Source organism: Choloepus didactylus, chromosome 27 (genome assembly GCF_015220235.1).
Source record: "Choloepus didactylus isolate mChoDid1 chromosome 27, mChoDid1.pri, whole genome shotgun sequence".
Lineage (NCBI taxonomy): Eukaryota > Metazoa > Chordata > Mammalia > Pilosa > Megalonychidae > Choloepus > Choloepus didactylus.
Genome location: NC_051333.1, coordinates 12,941,720 through 12,968,940, shown reverse-complemented (window position 1 = coordinate 12,968,940; position 27,221 = coordinate 12,941,720). Strand labels below are relative to the sequence as shown.

At 52.5% G+C, this 27,221-nt stretch overlaps 2 protein-coding genes across 3 annotated transcripts; both read left to right on the top strand.

Annotated features, from left to right (window-relative positions):
- Positions 1 to 1,352: 1,352 nt before the first annotated feature.
- On the top strand, positions 1,353 to 8,415 carry LOC119521947 (phospholipase A2 inhibitor and Ly6/PLAUR domain-containing protein). Of its 2 annotated transcripts, none has more exons than XM_037820673.1 (5): positions 1,353 to 1,947; positions 3,360 to 3,491; positions 4,561 to 4,725; positions 4,979 to 5,125; positions 7,345 to 8,415. In XM_037820673.1, the coding sequence occupies exons 1-5, from the start codon at positions 1,818 to 1,820 to the stop codon at positions 7,575 to 7,577; spliced, it is 807 nt and encodes a 268-aa protein (XP_037676601.1). In that variant the 5' UTR covers positions 1,353 to 1,817; the 3' UTR covers positions 7,578 to 8,415. The 2 variants fall into 2 exon arrangements, with proteins under 2 accessions (XP_037676601.1, XP_037676600.1); XM_037820672.1 differs by having other exon boundaries at positions 4,561 to 4,770.
- A 13,330-nt stretch (positions 8,416 to 21,745) lies between these two features.
- On the top strand, positions 21,746 to 23,237 carry IRGC (immunity related GTPase cinema). Its single transcript, XM_037820653.1, has one exon. It carries the CDS (start codon positions 21,843 to 21,845, stop codon positions 23,235 to 23,237), a length of 1,395 nt encoding a protein of 464 aa, XP_037676581.1. The 5' UTR covers positions 21,746 to 21,842.
- Positions 23,238 to 27,221: the final 3,984 nt, after the last annotated feature.

The following is a 27,221-nucleotide window of genomic DNA, read 5'->3' as shown; positions in this document are numbered from 1 at the left end:
CACAATGGTTAGATGGGGCGTCCTCTCATCACAGCTACCTCTGGGCTCTCCGCATGGCAGTTGAAGACCTCAAGAGCGAGTACGCGTGTCACTTCTACCAGGTTTTGTTGGTTGAAATGGTCAGAAAGTCCATCCAGTTTTAGGAGGAGGAGACCTAGACCCCTGCCTCTTGATGTATCAAGGAATTTACAGATGTATCTTGAAATCACCACCATGTGTTTGCAAATGGTTGGAGCAGAGGCTTTTTGAGCAAAAGGCTTAAGACAGAACCATCACTGGCCAGAGGAGAGACCAATTCTGAAACCAAAACACTACAAAGAGGTGGCCTGAGCTGCTGCTCCTGGTGGTATGGTAGACTAGATTTTCTGAAGGACTTTCCGCTACAAATAGCGGCATTTTGGGGTGGGGTTAAGCAGTGGCATGGCCTATCCGATGGGGAGGAGTATTTTATCACTGGCATTGTTTAGAATCGCTGGTGCATGGTGATAATAAAAAGCAGATTGACTTTTAGTAGGTTTTGTCATGGTTTTTAAATCATCTACAGACAATGTATCCCTTCTCCCAGGACAGACCACTCCCATTTTCCACCCCCCACCCCCCATTACCATTCTTGGTAAGCCAGTGTTACCAATGAACTAGATCCTCTACAGAACATATGTTGCCATGCTCTTTGGAGGCTGGCAGGAAGTAATGGAAATTCTCAAGGGCTCCGACACAGAACAAAAGAAAAACAAGCAGAAACCGGAGGGAAAGCTAACATGAAAGGCCCAGTGGTGCCGAGAGCAAATGCTGATAACAGGCTGCTTTGGGTCTTGGGCCAGCAGCATGGTTGAGAAGGTGACTCTGTTTTAGTTTCCTAGGCTGCTCAAAGCAAATACCGTGAAATGGGTCTGCTTAAACAATTAGAATTTATTTGCCTGTGGTTTTGAGGCTGGGAAAATGTTCAAATCAAGGCATCGTGAAGGCGATGCTTTCTTCCCGAAGACTGGCTGCCGGTGATCCTTGGCTCCTCTGTCGTGTGGCAAGGCACATGACGGCATCTGCCATCTCTCCCATCTCTTCTGGGTTTCACTGATTCTTGCTTCTGTGGCTGTCTCTCTCTCTTTCTCTGTATTCATTCTGTTTATAGAGGACTCCAGTAAGAGGATGAAGACCCATCCTGAATGAGGTGGATCACCCTTAACTGAAGAAACTTGTCAAAAGGTCCTGCTTACAATGGGTTTATACCCCCAGGAATGGATTAGATTTAAGAACATGTTTTTCTGGGTTGCAAACGGTTTCAAACCCACCACACCCTTAGACTCCCACATTAACTCAGGGAGCTCAGAAGGAGGCTGAAATGACCCCAGGCTTATAGCACCACCTGACTTTTAGAAACAAAAGCAGATCCTCTACAGGGAAAAGCATTTTCAAAGTGGATCCCTAGGATTCCCATAGATCCACATCAACCACATATGAGCTCACAATCAAAGCTCATGAATAACACAAATAAGCCACCATCAGCGATAGCAGAAACAACAAACAACAGATGCAGACCCCTGAGGAGTTCAGCTATTGTTATCATCAGCTACAGAATATAATATAACTATATGTGATACATTTAAAGGAGTAAAGTTAGAATCACAGAAATGAGCAGACAACAAAAGAATACAAAAATTGACCAGGCAGGTTTGAAAATGAATCATATAGAACTACCAAAAGAAGCTGCCAAGAGAGATGGGTTGTTTCAAACAGAGAAAGATAGACAGCCAAGTTGGGAGGTCCTGTCGCTGAGACTGCCCATGTAGGCTCCCTCTGTTTTTGCAGGGCATCCCCAAATGTTGAAGGGCTGTGCCACCCCGGAGGTCTGCCATCTGCCAAAGAATGCCATCCTGGGCCTGAAGGAGTCTGGATTTCAACTCACCGCCAGTCCTGAATGCATCCAGCTGGCTCTTCCCACACAGCCAGGTGCGTTGGCCCCTGCCTTCCTGACACCCCACCCTTTGTCCACTGCCTGGATCCCGCATACCCTTCCCAATCCTATGTGTTCCCACAGTGCTCCTCCTCCAACGATAACGTTCCCAGGGAGAGCAATTAACCATATGTGCGCACGCACACACGCACACAATAACTGACACCCTCAGAAGCAGAAACCCCATTGGCACATATCCACAAACATCCACAAACATCACATTTATATTCTGGTACCCCAAACACATCTATGGAGGTGCACTCATTTATAAACACGAACATCCTGATAACAGTGAGATCCGAGATCCAAATTCTGTTTAAATAAGAAACCTGAGAGTCTCCATTATTCTTTATTTTATTTCCTTTTTTTTGTGGAGAATGCAGAATTGCCAGTAGTCTTTTGGCTTAACAAAGAAAACTCACAATAATTTTTGTCTCCCAGAAGAGAGAGATGTTAATTGAAATGGAATTTACCGGGGCAGCAGCTTGTTAAGCGAGACAACTGCACAAAATTACAGACAGTTTAGAGGTGAAAGGCGATGAGAGAGAAGTGTTTCCTCGGCACCGGAGTCTTAGAAGACGCATTTGTTAGAAGTCACATCGGCAAGGACGTGCTGTGATGCAGCAGAGGCATCAGGCAAAGGGGGAACATTCTCGCCTTAGCTTCTGCAGATTACCAGCTGCTAGGAGTTTTACTTTTCAAAACTAAGCAGTAGATTGAATTTATAATTGCAATGAAGAAGAAAAAGACAGACCTGGGGGCTCAAAATTTACAATATGGGAAGGAAAAGAGAAAAAATAGGATTACTGTCAACCAGAAGATGGGGCATGGGATTTTTCGATATACAATTCCTACGGGCACATAATATATCCATTCCTGGACACATTGGTTCTCAGATACATATACCTGGACTGGGAAAGAGACAGGTACAAACACACAAATATACAAAAGCATGAAATGTACACACACAGCCACGCTGAAACATCACCCACATCCATAAATGTTCACATCCATACCACCAACATATATATCCAAGCACCCCCAACCCTGCTGGAAACAGCCACACTCGGACAAAGAAACACACGCGGACTCACAAAACCAGCCTTATACGCATGCACATGAACACATAGATATGTTCTCAGCTATACACATAGTCATGTACTCACACACAAACATCCCCACGGCTTGCAGACAAACAAGTTCCAGAACACATAACAGAGAGTGCAATGCAAGCACTCACAGTCACACATGCACACAGAGAAACAGGCTGGTGTACTTGCACATGCAAACTGCACCAGTACAGATGTGCACACACATGGGCACATTCCAGTGTGCCCAGAAACACACACACACAAACACACACAGACACAGGCGGTCCCCCAGCCAGCCCTTCTTCCGCTCCCTCCAGGACCCCAGGTGACTGCAACCCGAGCAGAGGCCAGGCGCACCGTCTGTTTCACCTGCTCGGACCCACACCACTGCAACCCCTTCCCCTGCCTGGCGGAGAGGAGCTACTGTCTTCAGACATCAGGCGTCCTAGGTGAGCACCCACGGAGGCAGGGAACACGACTGGGGGAAGGAGGGGGGCAGACACGGGGCCTGACGCCCTCCCAGACTTCTCTGGCCCTCCAGTGTCTGCTGCCTCAGCTCCTGCCATTTTAGCCTTTTCCTGGCCTTGGAGGAGAGAGGCCGGGGTGCAGTGGGAGAGGGCAGGTAGTTTGAGTTTAAAAATCCGATGCCGTATTTGTTTCAGGTATTTCCTGCAAAATAATAAATCTTAAAACTTAGTGGCTTAAAGCGACAATGATTGCTTTAACAGGCGGTGAAGGCAGGGGTCATTTATGTGGCTGCATTTAGCTGGGAGCTCGACTGGGGCTGGGACTTTTAAGACAGCCTCTCCTTCTCCAGGGCCCCTCTCTGCGTGGCCTCTCATGATTCAGTGGCTCAGCTGGAGCTTCCTTATAGCTTGGTGGCTGGCTTCCAGGTGGGGAGAGTGGAAACTGCCAGGCCTCTTTAGGACTAAGCCCCAGAACCGACACAATTTACTTCTACCACATTCTATTGGTCAAAGCAAGCCACAGGGCCAGCTCAGATTTAAGGGGCAAGGAGGTCAACCTCATCTCTTGATGGATCATGTTGGAAAAGAGCACGTGGGATGGGAGACACAGTTGCTGCCATCTTGGTATCTTCTGCAACATTCTGGGCAGGGGGTCCCCTAAAGCCCCTCTTGGTCTATCCTCATACCAGGGAATACTGGTCTCTTCTAGAAACAGGCTCTTTGCTGTCTTCCAACAGCACAAGTAGGACTAGAAAAGATAGTGTTCCAGGCCCAGTGCTGGGCATTTGGGGGATCCCAGAGAAATTTCTGCCTCAGCCCATGAGGTCTTCATCGTCAGGTTGGGGAGACGTCATAGGTACAGAGCCAAGTCGTACCCCAAGGTGAGAAGGCAGGGCACCAAGGCTTCCTGAACTATGTGTCTTGACAGCCATGGCGGGCTCTGAGTGCTCTGTTGGGGTTCTCATTTGCACTGTTGGGATGACACCCAGAGGGACTGTGAGGGTTTGGCCGGGTGGTGGCTTCTCTATCTTGCCTGTCCACCTCTCCACAGCCTTGGGGAACGGTAGCTCTGTCGTCTGGAGAAATGGTTCCTGTGTGGCCTCCAAGGACTGCGAGCTCAACACCTCCATCTCTGCCCTGACCTACAGTGTTGACTTTGGCTTCTGGGTCAACACCTCTTGTTGCCAAGGCAACTGCCAGGAGCCCACTCCTCTGGGTACAACGCCAACAGAGAACAGTCAGATGGGTGTCCAAGGAGGTGGTGAGGTGGCTTTGGAGGAGAGCTTGCCTTGAGGAAGGAAGGCAGACGGGTGGGAAACTTCCCCAATCAGGCTTCCCTAAGGTGTCCCGACCCCAGCTTGGTGGGAAGTTCCATGATGGTCATTCCCCTGTGGTAGAGCCTGGGTGCATTGAGGGCCCTGGGAAGACCTGAGCATCCTCTTGGCTGACTTTCACCCTCTCCGACACAGCGCCTCTGCCAGCCTCACAAACTCTGAGCAATTTCCTGTGTCCTTCGTGTTCTTGGGACCTCCCGGGGCCCTGCAATGCCTCCTTCTACCAGCAGTGTCCCAGTGGGGAGACCGAGTGTGTCCAGCTGAGCCTGGTACCTGAAGCAGGTAATGGGGTTAGTGTGTGTGTGTGTCTGTGCGCACATGTGCATGTGTGTGAGTGAGTTTTAGGGCCCTGGGTTTGGAGACAGGCATGCCTGAGCTTGAGGTCTCACCTCCATCACTTAATCTCTGTGTAGCCTGAAGTAAGCGGCCTCATTTCTTTGAGCCTCCAGTGTCTCCTCTGGTTAACAGAGATGGTGGAGGCACACCTCACAGGGTTGGGAAGATCCAGTGAGCTCATGAGAGAAGTGATAGGGATAGGGGATAAGAGCAGGACTCTGGGGTCCGGCTGTCCAGGTTCAAATCCTGGTTCCACCACTTATAAGCTGGGTGACCTTGGGCAATTGACTTTGCCTCTCTGTGCCTCAATTTTTGCATCCAAGAAAGGAAACAATAATAGTCTCTAATTCATAAGACTGTTGTGAGAACTAAAGAGAGCTCATTAAACTTCTTGCTCAGCACTGTCCAATAGAAATATATTGGGAGTCACATATATAACTCCAAACTTTCTAGTAGTCTCCTTAAAAGAGTAAAACAGAAACAGGTGAAATTATTTTAATAACTCATTTCATTTAATCCAAGATATCCAATTATCATTTCAGCATGTAATCAATGTAAAAATTACAAACATGCCCTACATTCAGTTTTTTTTTTTTTTTTCCTGCTAAGTCCTCTGAATTTGGAGCATATTTCATGCTCACTGCACATCTCAATTCAGACGAGCCACATTTCAAGTGCTCATATGTGGCTGGAACTACCATACGGGACAGCACGGGGTCTAGAAGACAGGAAGTACTATATATGCATTCCACTGCATCTAAGATGACGCCGATGGGCAGACAGGAAGACATGGCCCTATTTCAGAAATGTCGAAATGTGGAGGAAGGGGAGGGGCACGTGCGTCTTGGAATTGATGAAATTCAGTAAGCACTAGTCATGACCGTTGTGTGTGTGCAATGCTGACGTGGCCTGGAGCAGGCCTTCGGTTAGTCATTGTCCAGGAATCGGTTGTGCTAGGGACTTAGGGTTGTGCGTCTAGCGGTATGGGTGTGCATTTGTGTGTTTCTTGGGTGGGTACAGGGCGTGTGGGTATGTTTGTGTTGCTTGTATGAGGGCCCCTGGGGGTGTCATGGGAGCTGTGCGTGTGACTGAGATGTGCGTGTGATTGTGTGTGCGTGTGCACACGGACGGGTGGGTGAGCATGAGGGTGGGGGCGGGGCAATGATTCTCAAACTCTACTCTGAAGCAGCGAACACCAGTGCCCGGCAAAACGTGACAAACGCCAACTGTGCTGGGAGACTTACTTTTCTTTTAAACTTGTTAATTCTGGAGAAGTTCAAAGACGAGTAAAAGAGAGGACAGTTCAATAAACCCTGTGTGCCTGTCACCAACTCCAAAGTTTATCCATTCGACACCCAATTTTATCTCCATCCGGCCCCATGTTATTTTGAAGCAACCTTAGATATCAGATCACTTCATCCCTAAGTATTTCCAAATTTATCTCTAAACCATAAGGACTTAAAAATAACCTACAATTGTTATGAGGTTTCTTTTTTAACTAGAAAAATAAGACCATTTCACTTTCATATCCCCATCATCAAGTCTTCTATAAGCTGCTTACATTTGGATATTTATATCTCTCTATAAATATATCACATCATATTGAATCATATGCTCTGAAGAATCCTAGGAAAAAATAGAGAAAGCTTTGCACTAAATCGTTTAGGGGCATGTGTGAAATAGAGAGTGGCCTCTGGCTGTCATTAAGATAGTTCATTTTTATTAATATTAATTTATTAATACATAAGTAAAATAATACATGCAATGAGTGTAAGGCAAAAAATATAACAACGAAAGCAAACTTCGACAGGACCCCAGCTCAAGAAACAGACCTGGATTCAAGGATCTGCCTTTCCCTCCGGGGTTGGCCTGACCCCAGCTGTCCTTTTGGATTTGACAGAATCTTTTAGGAACCCCCAGCGATGCTGGCAGATCCCGAGGCCGATGCGGGGAAACATAAACGAGGACCGGCGGGAGTTTTTAGGGAAAGTCGCTGGGTCAGAGACGCCCCTGAGTCTGGGGACAGCGTCTCTGCGCTGGTGTCGGTCCGCGGGGGGGCGCGCGTGCAAGGGGCGCGCGTGTGCGCTCGAGTGTGCGTGCAGTTGTGAACGCGTGTGCGCGCGCGCCTCCCCGCGCCCTGCCTCATCACGCCCGGGTCTCCGCAGGCGGCCGGAACGTGAGCGTGCGCGGCTGCGGCTCCCGCGCCCTGTGCAGGAGGACCCTGGCGCGGACCGAGGGGCCCCTGGCGCTCCCGGGCCACCGACTCGCCGGCCGCCCCGACTGCAGCTCCGGCCAGCGCGCCGTCATGGACTCCAAGTGCCAACTGGGCGCGGGACCCCGCCTCGGCGCGGCCCTGCCGGTGCTGGTGGTGGCCCTGGGCACAGCGATGCTCTCCTGAGGGACCCTAATCGGCCACCCTTGCAGGGGGAGCTCCTCCTCCTTGTACCTTGTGTTGGCAGATGGCGTCCTGGCTCCCCTCTCATGGGGCATTTCTGGGGCCTGGAAGCTTCTGGTAAAGAAAATCAGGAACCAGAGCTGAGCCTCTTCCCTCAGATTAGGATTTCCCCAAATCCAGGCCTTCTGTTTGAGATTAAGAGCTTCCCCAAGGCTGGTCCTAATTCTTTGCATCAGAGCTACTTCCGTCTCAGATTAAGGCCCATGCCCCACCGAAGTCCATACCTCCTCCCTCAGACTAGGGCTGTTTTACCCCCTTCAGACTAAAACCACCTGCCCCTGCTGAACTCAGGCCTCTGTTCAACTAGGGCTAAATCTCCTCCCTCAGATTAGGGCTCCCCCAAACCAGACTGCCTCCTCCCTCAGACTGGGGCTGATTTTCTCCTTCCCCAGATTAGAAAAGCCCCCATGGCTACACATTCTCCTTCGGACTAGAGGGCCCCAAAGACTAAACCTCCTTCCTCAAACTAGGGGATCCCCAAGACCAGGCTACTCCCTCAGATTGTGTCTCTTCTCAAACACTGGGAAGCAACTCCCCCTTCTTCTGTCTCCTTCTTTAGGGTCTAGCAGTATCCAGGGGAGCCAAGGTGGGGCATGGGGACCACCGCCTTCCCAGGCTTTTAGAGTGCTCCATTCGACTCCCACCAGGGCCAGGGTGGGCAGGGGGCTTGAGTGGGGTGAGAAGTCTGTCTTCTGCCTGGGCCCAAACTCCCAGCTGTAATCAAATCTGAATGAATTACATCCCACAATGCCGAGTGGTTTGGATTTCCTTTTTTGAAGTTATAGCCCCAAATAGGGCTCTGATGTAGTCTACTTTCTCCTCTGGGGTCTATCTTGGGCTGGGGTTCCTGGGACCTGAGGGGTCCTGCAGATAACAATGTCTGGGAGCCAGGGTGGGCATGAGATAATGCACTCAGTCTGGAGCAAAAGTCATTTTGGAGCAGCATGGAACCCAAAGGATTGAGCAGAGGAGCAAAAACGGGTGCTCTGGTTTGCTAATAGCTGCTGTTGTGCAAAATACCAGAAATGGATTGGCTTTTATAAAGGGGGTTTATTTGGTTACAAAGTTACAGTCTTAAGGCCATAAAGTGTCCAAGATAAGTCAACAATAATTGGGTACCTTCCCTGGAGGATGGCCAGTGGTGTCCCGGAAAGCCTCTGTTAGCTGGGAAGGCACATGGCTGGTGTCTGCTCTGGAGTTCTAGTTTCAACGTGGCTTTCTCCCAGGACGTTTCTCTCTAGGCATCTGGGGGTGTTCTCTTAGTTTCTCCCAGGCAAACTCTGGACTAGCAAAAGTCTGCTTTCAATGGCTGTCTCCAAAATGTCTCTTGGCTGCAGCAGCCCTGAGCTCCTTTTGTCTGAGTTTTATAGGGCTCCAGTAAACTAATCAAGACCCACACTGAATGGGCGGGGCCACACTTCCATGGAAACAATCCGATCAAATGTATTACCCACAGTTGAGTGGGTCACATCTCCACAGAAACAACCTAATCCAAAGATTCCAACCTAATCAACACTAATACGTCTGCCACCACAAAATTGCATTAAAGAACATGGCGTTTTTGGGGACATAATACATCCAAACTTGCACAATGGGGAACTCACGGTAGATGGAATGCCCGAGGCCGTTTGCTTTTAGCTGAAAGTAATAGCAAGCCGAACTAAAAGAAATGTGGCCAAAACAATTCATTCATCATTCATTTAGTCATCGTTTATTGAACGCATACTATGTGCCCAACACAGTTCTAGACTCTGGGGATAGAGAGTAAACAAAATGAAATTGCCTGCCCTCGTGGAGCTCATGTTTTAGCAGGGGAGACAGATAGCAAATAAATATCACGTAAACTATGCCAGATGGCAATGAGTGTTATGCAGAAAAGCGTGCCTTTTATGACTTAGCCTTAGAAGTCATGTAACATCACTTCTGCACATTCTGTTCACCAAGGCAGTGACAAAAGTCCATCTGGGTTCAAGGGAAGGGGAAATAGACTCCATTCTTGGTGGGAAGTGAAGAGTTACAAGGTTCTGAAAGAGCATGTGGGCCTGGAAATATTGCTGTGGTCAGTTTTGGAAAAGTGCAATCACTGCATGGGGCTACCTGGAGATTATCAACTGCAGGGACCAGCTGCCACCTCTAGGGCTGGGGGAGCAAAAGGGACGAGGTGGTGTTACCGCGATCTGGGAGCACCACAGATGGGGAGGCTCTGTGCCAGAGCTGGGGCCACGGAGGAGGCACCACAGCCATTTCCATAGATGCTGCCAGAAGAAGAGAGAAGGAAAAGCATTTCTTACCTTCGTTTACCTCCTGATCTCCAGTGCCTCCTCTTTCCTGAAGTCAGGCAGCAAGGGAGACTGGGAATGTAGCTCTCAGACTCCCAGCCCCAGCATTACAGGGCAGAGAGGGGTGGTTATGGGACCGAGAGACCACATGTAAATCATTGAGCAAGTCCCTCCCTCTTTCTTAGTCCCTTTTTCTTCACGTGTAAAATGGGCATATAATAGTGCCTGAAAAGGTGAAAGAATGTAGAGTTCCTAGTGAGTAACACGCACTCAGTAAATGATCATAGTTCGAATGCTATTGAAAGGAAAGAGGAAGGAAGTGATACTTCTGGCTAGCACCGTGTGTGTGTTTTCACCCAACATATCTAATGTCCTCTGACGTAAGCATTACAGCCTTCGCTTTGTAGACGAGCTATGGAGACCCAGAGGTCTTCATCTGAGTCACTCAGCAAGTAGCTGGACTCATCTAGCCACTGATCCACCATTCATGTGGATCTAAGGGTCATCAGAACCAGCGTGGAAAGAATGGGGATGTCCTTGTAGGGTGGAAGCAACTTGAGTCCCTTCTGCGCAGAAGCTTGAAGTTTGCCGTGTCTCTTCTCTCCATGCCGTGAAACCCATAAGGTTCCCTACAGAATCTGTCAGGCCAGGTCCTGGAGTGGAGACAACACGGGGCAGAGCCACGGGCGACCCACAGTGGACACGTGGTGTGAGGAATAAACCTTTCTTCTTGTAGTAAGGCACCAGGAAATTGGGGCTGTTTGTTACTGTGGCATCACCCAGCCCATCCTGACTGGTACAGAGGCCACAAAGTGACTTGAGGGCAGCATTGGGGGTAGAACCAAATCTCAAATCGCTGCCCCAGATAGGACAGTGGTTAAGATCTCTGGACTTGGACCTGGGTTGGAAGTGTGGATTCACAATTTATCTCCTGTTTGGCCTTGGACACGTCCCATTGCCTGTCTGAACCCACCTCGCGTTATTGTTACGCATGTGAAGCACAAGGCTTGGTCCATTCTCAGTTTTCAATAGACGGACGTAGCTGCCTCCCAGGGTTGTAAACAATCATGTCAACGGTACTATTATTATTCCCTTAGTATAGAAGAAGAAACTGAGGCTCAGGGAGGATAAAGGATTGCTACTAAGTGGCAACACTGGGATTTGAACTCACATCTGTCTGACCCCAGAGCATAAACTTTGATTTTCCTTAAACCTAAAGGAAATGTCCAAACACTTACAGAAGCAGACAGAATAGTATAATGGACCCCTGAGTGTTAGCGCCAGGCATCAATGATTATCCATATTTTGACAATTAGTTTCTCTTTCCCTCTGCACTCTCCCCCTTCCTCTTCCCCTTTTCCTTATTGGGCTGAGATATTTTAAAGGAAATCCCAGACATCAGATGTCACCCATAAGGACTTCATTGCACACCTGTCTGCGTTGCCACCTGTGCAGCACCCATCCTCTGTGGGAGGGAGGGCTGAGTAGAATAAAGCAGGCTGGGAGCTGGGCATGGCCCCATCCCTGCCCTTTAGCAAAAGGCCCTAGCATGTCCTTGTCTTTCAGAGCTCCCCCCCACCCCCGCCTTCACCCCCGGGGGCAGCGACAGCTTTCTAAATCCTCCCTAGAAAAATCATTTCAAACTGTTCAAAATGCAGATAACAGACAGATTGAGAGAGAGAGAGAATCCAGCGTAGCGGTGAAGAGTACAGGGCTCTGGAGCTGGTTCGCGTGGGTTCGAAAGCCAGCATTGCCAGTTACTAGTTCTGGGACCTTGGTAAGTAACTTGACCTCAGCTTTCCCATTGATAAAATGGGGCAATAACGGATCCTACTTGGAGTGGACTTGAGGGTTGAAAGAATTGATACGTATGTTCATAGCACTTGGAACAGTGCTTGGCGTATAGTAAGAGCCTAATAAAAATTAAACAGCAACCCCAATAAACGTTTTTTAAAAGGAAGCCATTACTATTATTACTGGTGGTGGTGTGTGCGTGTGCGTGTGTGTGTGCCCTTTGGGCCATGCAGTGGGACGTGTATTCAACTCCCAAAGCCCGGTTCTTTCTGCTCCACAGCAGAGCCCCCCGTCTGAGGGAGCTGGCCCAGAGGTGAGCGTGTGAAGGAAACTGCAGATGTCAGTGGAGGGGTGAAGAAGGCACCATCTCCACCAGGTTGAGGCCAGGGGATGGGGCTGGGATCTGAGTCATCTCAGCTAAGCCCGGGGCCTGCTGACAGATGCCCGGGAAACTTCTGCAGGTGAAAGTCATTTTTTGTCGGTGGTCCCTGGAGTCTGAAGGGCGTTGAAAGGGACTTTCAGGACAGGGGAGACTGGTCTGGGCAGAACGCTGGACTTCGTTGTGCACTCCTAATGTTCCATCAGGACAGACATGTGGGCACGTTACTTGAAGTTTTAAAAACTTACTGTAAATTATTTAAGGCATACAACAGCAAATAATGAATAAGCTGTGTCTTTGATGGCCCAGCCAAAAGGCAGAAAACATGATCAAAACTGCTGATTTTCTGTGTTTCTTCCCTGCCCACAACCCCTTCTCTCTCTCCTCCACTGAGAGATGACCCCTCTGTCTCCCCTGAATGTGGAGACTGAATTTTGCTGCATCCTATACACTTTTTTTTTCCTAATGGTCTTTTCCCTTTTCCTTTTCTGCTTGGGTTTCTTCTTTTCTCTCCCCTAGAGTTCCCACCCCACAGGAACCCCCTCTAGGAGTTTCATGTTAAACTAGTATCTATCTTCTGTTATTTTCCAAGTGCAAATAATACTGAATATATACATCTGCATACAGATGTGTTTTTTTTTTTCTTTCAGTAAGATATTAGCCACAGCCCTCTGTATCTTGCTTTGTGCACTCATCAATACCCCATGGAAATCCTCCAAGTCACTTGATTCATACTTTTTTAATTGCTGCCTAACAGTCTCTGGGGCAGTGTGCCAGAATTCATTCATTGGTTATCCCATTGTTGAGAATCACATTACTTCCTTTTTTTCCTCCTCCCAGCAAGAGGAATTCAGTGGTAAACATTCCGATATCAGTAGCATTTATTATTTATGTTTCCGTGTGTTTTCAATAATTTCTAATACATTTTAAAAGCTTGGCTATGTCCCTTTCATGCATTTGAAGAAAATGATAAAACATTTAATGAAACGAAGTGGGTAGCTGTGGTTCAAAACTAAGAGTCGGAGATGTGGAAGTGGGGGTCCAGGAGCCACCGTCCCCAGCTCCTCCGGGGTCGTCTCCGCCCAGCTGTGGCCCCTCTGGACGTCCTTTCTCCCTGCAGACTGCAGAGGGCAGTCAATTCAATTGCTTCAGTCCCTAAAGGTAGTGGGACAGATCCTCAGGAGCAGGGTGCTGGGTGGAAGGGGACATGTGAGTTTAATTCATTATTAGGTGATGCTGGAGTGATCGCAAGTGCTTCTTCTTGAGCCCAACCCTTTGTTTCCCTTGGCTGGGCTGAGCCTGACTTCCCAGAATCCCTTGCCCTCAGTGCCTTCGGGAGACCACCCTGCCCCAACTCCTCGAAACTGCCGAGGTGGTAACCTGGGGTTCCAGCGGGTGCTGTGCTGAGCCACGTGGTCCCCTATATACGTGGTTTTATGTATTTTTTTTTTTAGTGGCTAATGTTTCCTAGAACCTAAAAGTTGTTGAAAAAAAACTGAAAAGTTGTAAAGTGGGTACATATGAAAACTTGCATTATTTTCAGTTAAAATATTTTTATACCCAGTCAGAATTATCATTTTATTTCAGCTGAAGTGGATTAAAAATTATTTAAGATCATCCCTGGCTCAAGAGAAATTGTCAAACATGGCAGTTTGGTGCTGTTCTCTTGACTGAAAATGAGATAAACCAAGAACTAGATTTTGAAAATACAATTGATGAGTTTGTATCCATTAAAGCCGGGGATGCACATTTTTCCTTTTCCTTTAGTTTCCAACACGGCTCAGCACAACCCTGGTCTTTATTAAATGTTGATACTTTGTTGATCAAAATGTCATGGATTTTTGGCATTCATTTTGATTTTTTAAAAAATATTTCATTAAAATATTATTTATTCTGGTTATTCATTTCTTGCAACCACCTTACATTTTGCTCTCGAGACCAATGCCTCACTCGCCTCACCCTTGGTCCTGGCCCTGCTTGTCACCAGGTTGGTGGCGGGGTGCAAAAGGAGCCTGACTTCATTTCAGGGCCCCTGGCTCAATACCCCTGGAAAGGCCCCCAGTTCACTCCCAGGTAACACTGTCGAGTCACTGTAGCCACCCCCGCCGTGAGATGGGGGCCCGGTCCCCTCCCAGGCCTCTTCTCCTGGTACTCCCTAGCCTTGTTCACTCTTCTGCAGCCACACCGGCCGCCATGACTTCCTCCCCCTGGGCCCTTGCACTGGCCATGTCTGGAATGCTCTCCCCGCTGACGTCCACATGACTCATTTCCTTACCTCACTCAGGTCTCTGCTCATATAGAATGTCAGGTTCCCAGACGCCTTCCCTGACCATTCTCTCAAAGATAGCACAGGCCTCCCTCAGATCGCTGGCTCTTTAGTAGCCTAAACAACAATGATTTATTATCTCTCAGAAGGCTCTGGGTTGGCTGGGCTCAGCCAGGTGGTTCTTCTGCCCCCGTGTGGTGCTGGCTGCCTTCAGCTAGAGCTCAGGCCAGAACACTCTAGCAGCTTCTAGCTCATCTCCACGTGGCCTCTTTCTCTACCTGTATGTCTCCAGCAGCGCAGCAAGACCTGTTTACTTGGTAGGTCAGGGATCCAAGAAGGAAAAAGTAGAAGCTCTTACCTCTTAAGACCTGGGCACAGAAGTCGCAGAAAGTCCCTTCTGCCACATTCTGTTGACCAAACCAAGTCACGAGGCCAGCCCAGGTTCAAGGGGAGGGGAAAGAGACTCCACTTCCTGATGAGAAGAGCGGCTTGTGCTCACAGGGTGGGAGGAATTGGCAGTGGCTGGATTTATGGGCAATCCACCCCTTCTCAGTAACCTTACACTTGCTTTCTTTTTCTTCTTTTTTCTCATCACCACTTGGTACCATCTTAATTATTTTTGTTTATCTACATATTTGAAAAGAATATAAGCCCTATGAAGGTAAGAAACGTTTGTCTTTTTCATCCCTGTATCGGTGGCACGTCTATGGCATTCAATAACTATTTCAATGAATGAATGCATGAATTCCTGGAGACTAATTTCAGGTTATCTGCAGATGTGGGGGATGGAGGGATGGTGAGGGCCACAACGTGTAGACATTCCTGGGGAAGTGTTTTAGGGTTTCCAAGGATGGGGAGAAAGAAGGAAAGGAGGAGGACTGGGAGTGGGCAAGAGGAAAGCTAGGAAATAAAGGAGGCAGAGGTCTGGGATCTTCCCAAGGGAAGGGCCAGCGACTGTCTAGGTCACTGTCATATCTCCAGCCTCAACCAGCGTGAGACCTGGTACACAGCAGAGGTTCAAAAAGGATCTTTCACTAAAGGGCCCTTGTTATCTGCCCCTCCCCTGGCCCGAGGCTGGGTGAGGCCCCCTCAGCTCCCACATCCCTCTGGGCTCCTCCTTCCCGGCCTTAACCACTGGGGGTTGTCACTGTCTAGGGACGGTCTCTGTCCCCTACTGGACTCTGAGTCCCATGGGGGCAGGGCTGGGTCCCCAACATCAACCAACAGGCCCCTAGCACATAGGAAGTTTGTGTTGCATAAACTTCCTCCCCGCCGGACAGGGCCGGGTTGTTTCCGCCATGACTGTGTGCTCAGAAAAGCCGGATGTGGAGGGGACACTCAGGAAGCACTCAATTTTCATCAATTCTGAGATGCTCTTTTTTCTTTCTGCACATTTTAACGGCCCCAAATCAGGAAGAGTTACAGCTGACGAGGCCTGACAGTCACTATCAGCCAGGGTGACGTAGCTGTCACTGCCTGTGTGTGGTAAAGGAGCCCACCTTCAATAACATCCTTACAGCTCCGTTTGGCCCAGAGGACGGTGCAGCGTGGGAAAGCATGGACGTCACCTGCTCGGAGGCAAGGTGATTCCAAAGAGTCAGCCTCTGTGTTCTTTAGGAATAGCTCGCCCGATTTATTTCCCGTATATTTTCCTATTTATGCACACACAAGAGTGACAGATGAGAAAAACCTGTGTTTTCCAAGTAAGTCTACAAAGAACTCTTTCAAAGCATAAAATAAAAATTTTCAAGTGATAAGGAAATACTGTGCCATAGGTTTATTAGCAGCATTTTCCCCTTTGTTGGTGGGCTGCCAAACGATGCATCGTACAACCGGTGGCATCTTAGATTTGATTATATGTGGAAACTGCTGGAGAAATGGATGAATAAATGTGTTCTTCTCGTTTGTCTCTTTCTCTCTATTCCCATCTCAGCTTCTGGGCTTGATGTCTGTCCTGGGATGACAGGAGGGAGAACAGAACTCGAGTTCCAGTTAAATGAGTTACTCTACCTGATGTGCTTAAAACAGTGCCCAGAAACACGCATTCAGTGAACACCGTTGGTTTTACCCGTCTGTCTCTCTGTGGGACGTGTTCATCAACCCCACCAGACTGTGAACGCTCTAACCGCAGGGACAAGTGTGATTCACATCTCTGAACCCAGCCCGGGGTCTGGCCTGGGGTCAACTCTAAATAAATGTTTGTGGAATGACCCAACAAATGACAGCGTGTCTGAGTTATGGATGAATGAAAACCCTCTCTTGACTCCAGAGTATTTGCCTAGGCTGGTCCTTGAGAGTTTTCCTTTGCCAGAGCTGCTGTAAGAAAGGGCCCCGGACCAGTGGGGCTGTTTTAAACAACGGGAACGTACTTTCTCACAGCTCTGGAGGCTCGGATTCTGAAATCAAGGTCTCGGCAGGATCATGCTTCCCTTGAAGTCTGTAGGGTTCTGGAAATGTCTGGAAATCCAAAACTCAATCTTTGCCTCTGTCACATGGCTGTCTGTCTCTGTGCATCGGTGTCTGTCTCTCAGTCCAAAATTTTCCCTCCTTATAAGGACTAACATCATATAGGATTACAGCCCACCGTGATCCACTTTGGCCTCATCTTTTTTTTTTTAAGGATTAATTAATATTAAAATTAATTTTTATTGTGGTAACGTATACAATAGTACATTTCCCGTTTTAACCACTTTCGTGTATACAGTTCAGTGGTGTTAACTGCATTCATGGCGTTGTGCTACCATCACCACCATCCCTTAACAAAACTTTTCCGTCTCCCCACACAGAAACTCTACACCCACGAAGCAGCAACTCCCCATTCCCCAACCCCCCCACCCCGGTATCCTGTAAACTTCCTGTCTCCATGAGTTGGCATATTCCAGTTATTTCATATAAGGGAGACCATACAATATTTGTCCTTTTGTATCTGGCTTTTTTCACTCAACATGATGTCTTCGGGGTTCATCCATGTTGTCGCATGCATCTGAGCTTCGTTCATTTTTATGGCTAAATAATATTGCATTGTATGGATATGCCACATTTAGTTTATCCACTCTTCCATTGATGGACACTGGATTGCTTCTATCTTTTACCTACTGTGAATAATGCTGCTATGAACATTGGTGTACAGATATCTGAGTCCCTGTTTTCTAGAATTGGGATTTCTGGATGATATGGTAATTCTATGTTTTAAGTTTCTGAGGAACTGACAAACTGTTTTCCACGGGGGCTGCACTACTTTACATACCCACCAACCATGCACTTGCGTTCCAATTTCTCTGCACCTTCTCCATCACTGTTTTTGTTTTTTATTTTATTTTGTATAGTGGGGTGTGAAATGGTACCTTCTTTTTGTGAAACAGTATCTCCGTTTGATTTGCATTTCCCTAATGGCTAATGGTATTGAGTATCTTTTATGTGCTATCAGCCATTTATATATTTTCTTTGGAGAAATGTCTATTCAAGTCCTTTGGCCATTTTATAATAGGATTGTTTGTCTTTCTGTTTGTTTATTTTGGCTATTAGACCCTTACCAGTTAAATGGTTTTTTAGTATCCTGGCTGCTGAAACAAATACCACACAGTGGGTTGGCTTAAAAAATGGGAATTTATTGCTCACAGTTTTGAGCCTAGAAGTTCAGACTTGAGGTGTCAGCAAGGTGATGCTTTCTCCCCAAAGGCTGCGGTGTTCCGGGGCCAGCTGCCGGCAATCCCTGGTCCTTGGCTTTTCCGTCCTATGACAGTGCACATGGCGATCTTCACAGATCTCTGGGCACCTTCGTGCCAGATCCGAGCCCTCTGGTTGTCACTGTCTGGGGATGGATCTGCCTGTCTCCCTGGACTCTGAGCCCAGGAAGGAAAGCTGGGGCCACCTTGATCATTGCTGTGTTTCCAACACCTCACCGAGGAGGAGCATGGAGAGTTGTTGCATGTTTGATGGATGAAGAGGGAAGAGGAGGCTGTGGCTGGCAGCAAGGGTGCATGGCGTAAGCCCGGTGCTCGCCAGCTCTCTGCCTTGGTGCCCAGTCGTCCTGGGCTGCTGCCATCTTCCCTCTCTTCAGACCTGGAGCCTTCACGGGCAGTGCCCGGGCTGATGCACCCCTGGGGCCCCAGCTGTGCACATGGGGCATCAGGAGCCGGAGCGGAACGCTGGAGGGGGTTCCAGAGGACGTGGTCCCAGCCTGTCGTCTGGGTGCAACCGTGTCGCTGGTGGCCCATAAGCCTGTGTGTGCCTGAATTTGTGTGTTTGCAAGGCTTTTGTATGTTTGCCTTGGTCTTGCTTTTTGTAATGGGTCTGTATTTGAGGGTCTGTATCTTTCCTTTCCCTCTCGGGCTGGATCTGGACACGTGTAAATTTGGGAGCCAAGTCTTGGGTGTCTGCTGGTCTGTGTGTTTGGTATCTAAGAACGTCAGAGAATTAGGTTTTTAACCCCTGGGTCTCCGTGTGCGTGTTTGTCAGTCGATCCGGCTGTGGATGACTCCGTGTAGCTGCTGGTCTGCATTTCCCTCCTCCATGTCGCTCGAGTGTTTGGACCACGTGGCCAGAGGACCCCTCATTCCCCGACTCTGGCTGTGACCCGAGTGCGCCTTCTCCCTTTTGGGGCCCCGTCTCCTCTTCCAGGACGAAAGGGTTCAGCCAGTTGTTATCTGGGGCTCCTGTACAGAACTGACCTGTGGGTGCTCAGGAACCCGTGGGCATGTCTTAGGAAACGGTGTGTGTGGGGTGGGGTGGGGTGTGGACCCTCCTGGACTGTGCAGAGAGGAAGGTGGGAGGGGGACAGGGTGTGTGATTATAAACGGCCTAGAGGGTAGGGGGGATGATTGCAAGTGGCAGAGATGGTGGATAGGATTGAGGGGAGCTGCTGGAGCCTGGGTTGTCCCCCAAGGGGCTGGGTTTTGGGGTGTCTTATTCTCTCTTGGCTTTTGGCTCCCTCTCTGTCTGTCTTGGTCTCCACCTCTTTGTTTCCAGCTTTCTGAGCCTGTGTCTTTTTCAGCCTCTGCAACTTATGCCTCCGAGTCTGTCTGTGGTTCCATCCGACTTGGTCTCTCGTTCACTCTGTCTTCCTGCCTGACTTTGTTTTCCTCTTCCCCGTCCCAACTCCCTCTTTCTGGGGGTCCTTTGTCTCTCCCCTTTTCTCCTTCATCTCTCTCTCTGCTTACATCTCCCTCTGCCACACCGACACAATTTTAAAGGGTCAGGAGGAAGCCGCACAGGGAGAGGGAGTGGAGAGGCTTTCTAGGGAAGTCTGGGAGCAGGTGGGAGAGGAAGATGAAATTTCGGGAAGAGGCAGGCCAGAGCAGGGGCAGTAGGGTACCAGGTTCCGACCTGGGGCGCGGGCACTGCCACTCTGCCACCACAGGCCGTGCGGTGGCTTCTGACCTGCCCCCTCCCGGCCCCATCACCACGTTTTCCCTCGTCCCAGCCAGTGCCGGCCAAGCCTAATCACCCCCCGCCGCGGGTGTGCAGCCCACTGGGAGGAGGTGCAGAGAAGGGAGTGGGGCTGACTCCATGGAGAACAGAGAACCGGATGGGGAGCACTGAGGACGGAGTGGCGAGCAGGGCCAGGCCCTCCACGCCGGGGAAGGGTTTTGAATGAAACCGGGTGACAGAGAGCTCGCACTGGGGCTGGGTGGGGGTCTGTGGTGGCCCCAGGAGCAGCCGGGGGTGGGGTCCCTGCCCCACCTCGGAGCCCCGCCCCCTGACATCACTGTCGCATTATTGCACTGGGGCCAGTGGGCCAATAAGCTGCTGCTTCCTATTATAATGGGTCCTAGCAACAGGGTCTGCCCTGGGCTAACAGGAGAGGAGACCTCACCACCGGGGAGAGTGTGAGGGGAGAGGGAGAGCCTGCAGGGCAGGTGAGTCCCCGAGGGCAGGGTGTCCAGCGGGGCCAGCAGGGTGGGCAGAGACAGGGGCTCCTGTCCCCAACCCCACCCCTGCAGCCCGCATTCCACTCGGCGGCCCCTGACTCGTCTACCTCCTGCCATCTCCTCCCATGGCCCTGTACCCAGGCCTTCCCCTGAGATGCGTTAGGGAGAAAGGGTGTGGGAGAGTGTGCCTGCAGCACGGGGCGGGCCCCCAACCAGGACAGGAGGCTCCGATCAGGTGGGAGCAAAGTCAAGGGGACACATCTGCTCAGGGTGGGGTGGGGGGAGGGCAGCAGGGGACAGTGGGGGCAGGGGGAGGCAGGGGAGGGGGGAGGTGGGAGAGGGGAAGGAGACAACAGAGAGCAGGACGCGCCCAAGGGAGAGCAACTCTCCAGGGGCTGAAGGGGCCCGGGGATCTGGCTGGGCCTCCGAGCTGGGGACCATCACTGGTTCTGTAGAAGCCTCAGTCCCTTCCCAGGGTTCTCTGTCGAGTCCGTGTCAGTGAGTATTTTAGGGCTGATGAGGGAGAAGCGAGTAAATGGGGCCAGGACGGGCCAGGGAAGCTCCAAGGTGGGGATGGCGGGATCCGAGGAGAGACCTACCTAAGGGGTTCTGGAGGTGGGGTGGCTCCTTGTGCCACCATGGGGAAACTGAGTCACAGCAGGGCCATGTGTTTGATACACTCGGCGAGACTCCCAGTGTCTGGAGGTCCCTCCAAGGCCAAGCTTCTCGGGCCGAACCCGAGGATGACTAGGAAGTTGGCCTTGAGTTAGCCAGATGGGCTCGCAGTCGCCGCAGCCCTGTAAGGTGGGTGTGATGATCCACCGAGGAGGCAGCAGGTCCAGAGAGGGGCAGGGACTTGCCCAAAGTCACACAGCTAGAACATCAGTGACGCCGCTGAGCTGGGCACCATTCATGTGTTAACTCACTGCATCCTCAGCACCCCTAGGAGGTGCTTGGCTCTCAGAGTTATTAGCCCCATTTCACCGACAAGGACAGGGAGGCGGAGAGTGGAACCCGGGCTGTCTGGCCCCTTGCCTGGGGACTCCTCATTATCCCCTTCTGCACCCTCACGTGGGGCCCTCGCCAGGAGCCAGGGGCTCGGCTTAAGCCCTTTCCCGGCAGGACCAGCTATGTAATTTGGAGGTCCCAGTGCAAAATGAAAATGCTGGGTCTCATTCAAAAGTTATTCCCACTTTCAAGTCAGTGACAGCAGAGCATTCGACCAAGCAGGTTGCGTGCCCTCGAAGCCAGCCCACTCCTAGGTCACCCCCAGGCGCCTCCTCACAGCACTTCTGTCATTGTGCCATGATCTTGAGAAGCCAACAGGCTCAGAGAGGTGCGTCTACTTGCCCTCGGTCACACAGCAAGTTGGTGGCAGAGCGGGGAGCTGAGACCGGGCCTGAGACACTCGGGAACCCCTGGCCCCTGCCCAAGGCGTGCTCTGGGTTCCGGAGGTGGGGAGACGGGCCCCCTCCACACCTCAGTGTCTGTCTCTCTCTCCCTACCCCACGCCAGGGCCCAGGAGACGTGACCAGCAGCCTTCTCCCCCCGCTGACGCCAAGGATCACGCGTCCCGTGACCCTCCCCCGCCCCCCGCTGCCCCCTGAACTGCCGGCCACCATGGCTACTGCCAAGACACCGGCGGGGCCCGGGGAGGAGGAGACCACCATTCTCATGGCCAAAGAAGAGCTGGAGGCCCTGCGCACGGCCTTCGAGTCGGGCGACATCCCCCAGGCGGCCTCGCGCCTCCGGGAGCTGCTGGCCTCCTCGGAGAGCATCCGCCTGGAGGTGGGCGTCACGGGCGAGTCGGGGGCCGGCAAGTCGTCCCTCATCAACGCCCTGCGCGGCCTGGGGGCCGAGGACCCCGGCGCGGCCCTCACGGGCGTGGTGGAGACCACGATGAACCCCTCGCCCTACCCGCACCCACAGTTCCCCGACGTGACCCTGTGGGACCTGCCGGGGGCCGGCAGCCCGGGCTGCCCGGCCGACAAGTACCTGAAGCAGGTGGACTTCGGCCGCTACGACTTCTTCCTGCTGGTCTCGCCCCGCCGCTGCGGCGCCGTCGAGGCCCGGCTGGCCTCGGAGATCCTGCGCCAGGGCAAGAAGTTCTACTTCGTGCGCACCAAGGTGGACGAGGACCTGGCAGCCACGCGCAGCCAGCGGCCCTCGGGCTTCAGCGAGGCGGCCGTGCTGCGGGAGATCCGCGAGCACTGCACCGACCGGCTGCGGGCCGCGGGCACAGCCGACCCGCGCATCTTCCTGGTGTCCAACCTGTCGCCCACCCGCTACGACTTCCCGCTGCTCGTGTCCTCCTGGGAGCACGACCTGCCCGCCCACCGGCGCCACGCGGGGCTGCTGTCACTGCCCGACATCTCGCTGGAGGCCCTGCAGAGGAAGAAGGACATGCTGCAGGAGCAGGTGCTCAAGACGGCCCTGGTGTCCGGGGTCATCCAGGCCCTGCCCGTGCCGGGGCTGGCGGCTGCCTACGACGACGCCCTGCTGGTCCACTCGCTGCGCGGCTACCACCGCAGCTTCGGCCTGGACGACGACTCGCTGGCCAAGCTGGCCGAGCAGGTGGGCAAGCAGGCCGGTGACCTGCGCTCGGTCATCCGCTCGCCGCTGGCCAGCGAGGTCTCGCCGGAGACCATCCTGCGGCTCTATTCACAGTCGTCCGACGGCGCCATGCGGGTGGCACGGGCCTTCGAGAAGGGCATCCCGGTGTTCGGCACCCTGGTGGCCGGGGGCATCAGCTTCGGCACGGTCTACACCATGCTCCAGGGCTGCCTCAACGAGCTGGCCGAGGACGCCCAGCGGGTCCGCATCAAGGCCCTGGAGGAGGACGAGCCCCAGGCCAAGCTCAGCCTGGAGGCGGCCGGGGACGGCGGGGTGGAGAAGCGGGGGGCCGGGGAGGGGGGCGGCGAGGAAGCCCCGCTCTCGGCCCGCCAGAAGCTCGGCCTCCTGCTCAAGTACATTCTCGACAGTTGGAAGAAGCGCGACTTGTCAGAGGAGAAATAAAAGCCAAGTCCCCCGTCCCCCTGCCTCACCCACAAACTGAACCTTAACAAAATCAACCAGTCAACCGAAAAAGGCCAATGTGGTGAAAATGAGGGTGAAAATGCAGGTGATGGGGTTGGAAGGGCGATCTGGAGGGAATGGCCAGAGCGCGCCACCCTGGCAGGGTGAGGTCAGGGGTTGCAAAGGGGTGAGGCGTGAGCGAACCCAAGTCTAAGAAGGCACACTGATCTGGGGTAGGAATTGGCCCCGGGGAGGAGGGTGGGTGAAGGGCTCCTTGGTGAGTCTCTCTCCCTGGTCACCAAGTGGCCTCAGGGGTGATTTGTGTGGTGGTAGGACTGCCCGGCCTGGTTCCAAGACAGGTGTCCACTGTCAACCCACGTGGGTGGCGAGGCGGGGCCTGGGGCCTGCTGAGGTCCTTGCGTTAGTTGCAATCTCATGTCCCTTTCTGAGAACCCCCAGTGTCCCAAAGGCGGCCTCTGGAGGGTGGGGATGGGGCAGCCGATCGGTGCCCGGGACAGCACAGTGGTGCCTGGCAACTGGGGTAAACCGACTTATGCCTATGAGTGATGGGGCCTGGGGTGGCAGGGAGAAGGGAGGCCAGATGTCCACCGGGCTCACCTCCAGGCAGAGCCTGGGGACAAGAGACTGAGAAGGGAGGTGGTGAGAGGGTGAGCAGGTAAATTCTGTAAGCATCAAAGGAGAGTGGAGACAGAGGGTGCAGCTCCCTGACCTGGATCCATTCCCATTCTGGAAAGATGGAGGCCGTGCCTGAGTGTGGATACAACTTCAGGGCGTTTGTGATTGGCAGCCATGTCCTGAGCCCGGAGCCACCCATTTCCCCCTGGCTGGGTGGGTGGCTGCAGGTGTGGATGTTGGGAGTGTGCCGAAAGGATGAGGGAGGGCAGCTGTGCGCTGGGATTTCTGAAGGCTGCAACGTGCCTGTGAGTGAGGAGGGCACGTGCCTGGCACACGCTGGGCACAGTTATCTGTGGGCCTGGCCCGAGCGTCCCTGGGAAGCCACACTCCTAAGGGCTTGGCTCCTCAGGGGTGCAAAAGTGAGTGACACCCACACACCTGCCCAAGCCAGAACTCTCACCTGCCAAATGAAGAGTCACATCTGTTTAAAAAGTTTAACTCCCCGGATCAGGGAGTTCAGACAGGACTGGGTGCCCCAAGGGCTTCTGTGGGCTTGGACAAGAGTCAGGGAAGCCTCTCTGGGGAGGCATTTACTGAGCCGTGAAGGATTTAGGGGAGGAGTAGGGTGAGTTTCTGGGTTGGAGCTGAATGAGGGTGAAGGGATGGAGGCCAGAACGGGGCTGGGGGAGTGCCAGGAGTCATCTGTGGGGTGCCTACGGCAACTGCCACCAGGCAGGGGAGCTGGGGGACTGCGCAGAGAGAAGCCGATTCACCGCCCAGTGTGGCCAGCCGGGCCAAGGGCCCAGAAAAGTTTAGGAATGGAGAAGAATCCTTCCTTCTGCACGTGGGGCCCTGGGGGTAGCGTACCCTTGGCAGCTCAAGATGAGAGCTCAGCTCCATGGTTCAAGGATCTCAGGGGGGCTGGGGGAAGATGGGTGGGATTGGAACGAGTGACCAGTGGCCATGGGGGTAGATTCAGGGTCCTGGGGGTAGGCAAGGGCTCAACCTCTCAGCTAAAGTAGCCCAGGGAGATGTGATGCCTTCTAAGTCTCCCCCTGGAGAGTTCCTGATGCTGGGGGCCGAGGGGAAGGAGCCAAACCCTGACATCTTACAGGGGAGCTGGATGATTTAACAGGCCCAGGTCATCGCTGAGGAAGGAGGCTGGGGCCCGGGATCTGACCCAGGTTGCTCCATCTCGGTGTGTTACAAAGTCCATGAAGATCACAAGAAGGCTCTGGAGGCTGGTGCAAGGCTGGTGGTCGGCGGCTCCAGGGGGCCAGGGAGTTGGCCTCACCCCCAGCTGCTCCCACCACCTCCAGGATCTGGTGACCATTCTACCTCATCTGGGTGCTTCACGTTCGCCCCAACCCTAGGAGTCAGTTCCAGGCTAAGAGGGTCCTGCTTTTACCTGGAGGATTTAAGGAGATGCCAATTCCTTGCTGAAGAGCTCTGTGCTTTGTAAAAGGCTCTTTCTGGAAGGGCTCCCCATTGGCCCTGCCAGGACTACTTGGGGTTCTCATGGGATTTTCTGCACCAAAGGGGGGAAGTGGGATCATGATAGGGAAATCTCAGAACCCTGGATGCAGGAGACAGATGGTCCCTTCCAAATCCATGCTCACAAACAGCCCCCAGCCCTGAACCCTGTGGGCCTGAGATGTCACCTTAAACACAGGGCTCGTTCGCCCCGCCTGGGGCTGGGCTGGAAAAGTCAGGCAAGGAGATCGCCTCTCCCACCACTCTAGTCCTTCCTCCCCTCCCCGTCTTCAGCCAACTGGTCCCCACGTCCTGGCCCTTCTACCTCCATTCCTCCCTGCTCGGTCCCCCATCTCAAGCCCCTCGGTCACTGTCCCAGCTCAGGGCTCCCCCTTTGTGCCCCAGTTCCTGCCTGTCTCTCAGGCTCTAGTTTCTTCCCCCATTTGGCCAGAGACGAGTCTTTTTTTAATGTCCACAGTGGATCTCTCCCTTCCCTGCTCTCAACCGTTCCCTGGCTACCCACAGAGAAAGAACAAGCTGCTTGCTCTGAGGGCCCCGCCCAAGCCTCCGCTGCTGAACCTCGCTCAGTAAAACCCTGAGTCTTCCTAACCCGGCAGAGCGGGTGGGCCCTGAAAACGCCTCCCCATTTCACAGGTGAAGAAACCCAGACCCCATCCTCTCCGGCCCCTTACAGGAGAGGGAGCTAAAGACTGCAGGGCTGGTGGGAGTGGCTTGCCCAGCATCGCCCTGCGAGCCCCTGGCACTGCTGGCACCGGATGAGGTCATGCAATCCCAGGTGGCAGAGCGGGCGGCCCCTGCCCACGCACCCCGCGGTTCCGGAGCAGAAGCGGGATGGGGAAGCAGTGAGGGTGGGCAGTGTCTCCACAGACACACCAGACCCATCAGACCGTTTTTTTTTTGGGTCTGTGGCTGCAGCCCCCATAGAGGTCTGGGCACGTGTCGGGTGCTCAGCTGCGCTTCAGTGGTGGGGGGTGGGAGGGGCTGAGCAGAGGGAGCTGGTCCAGAGCTGGCTCTGCTGCAGGCTGTAAGCCGTTTAGGAAGTGAGTTTTACCTCCCTGAGCCTCAGTTTCCTGCTCTGTGAATGAGGACTTAATGAACTTATGCCTGTGGTTCGGACAGTAGCTGACCCAGGGTAGACATTAAGAAACTATTAACCGTTATTACCGGCGCTGGTGAGGCTTCCAGCTGTAACCAGAGCTGTGCAGTGTCGACCACAGTGCCTGCCGCCCGTGGAGCGAAACAATTTAAGAGATTGACTGCCAGGATCAGGAGATCTCAGTCCCACTCCCAACCATGCACTAGCTGGTAACCCTGGGTGAGTTATATATCCTCTCGGTGCATCAGTTTTCTCATCTGGAAAAACACAGATTGGAAGAGAATCTCACTTTCCAGGTTGTTATGAGTGAGATTTTTGTGAGATAGCCGCTCACAGTGATCAATAAATGTTAAGTAAAGCATTTGGCCCAGGGGTTGGCCGATAGTTACACTCTCTGGACTGTTAGTGGTGAGGCCTCGGACACCTCGGGCAGGCAGAGGAGTCTAGAGAAAGAAAAGGGTGACTCAGAGTGGAAATGCTGCCCTACCTGTTTTGTTGACGGTCACCATGTCCTGGAGACGGAGAACCGGGGGTCACGCAGCCCCTGGCAAGCAAAGTTTCGCAGCCAAGAGCTGGAGAAGGAGTCCTGGGAGCTGTCGCAGGGGCCTCCAGGCCTTCAAGGCGGGGACCCTGTCAGCAGCCGCAGCCGCTGGGATGCCGGCCCACGCGTCATTCGCTGGAGAATGCCAGGCCGCACGCTGGCCTCACCAGGGGGACGGGCTCAGGCAAGTCGACCTTTGAAAATGCCAACTGGGGCA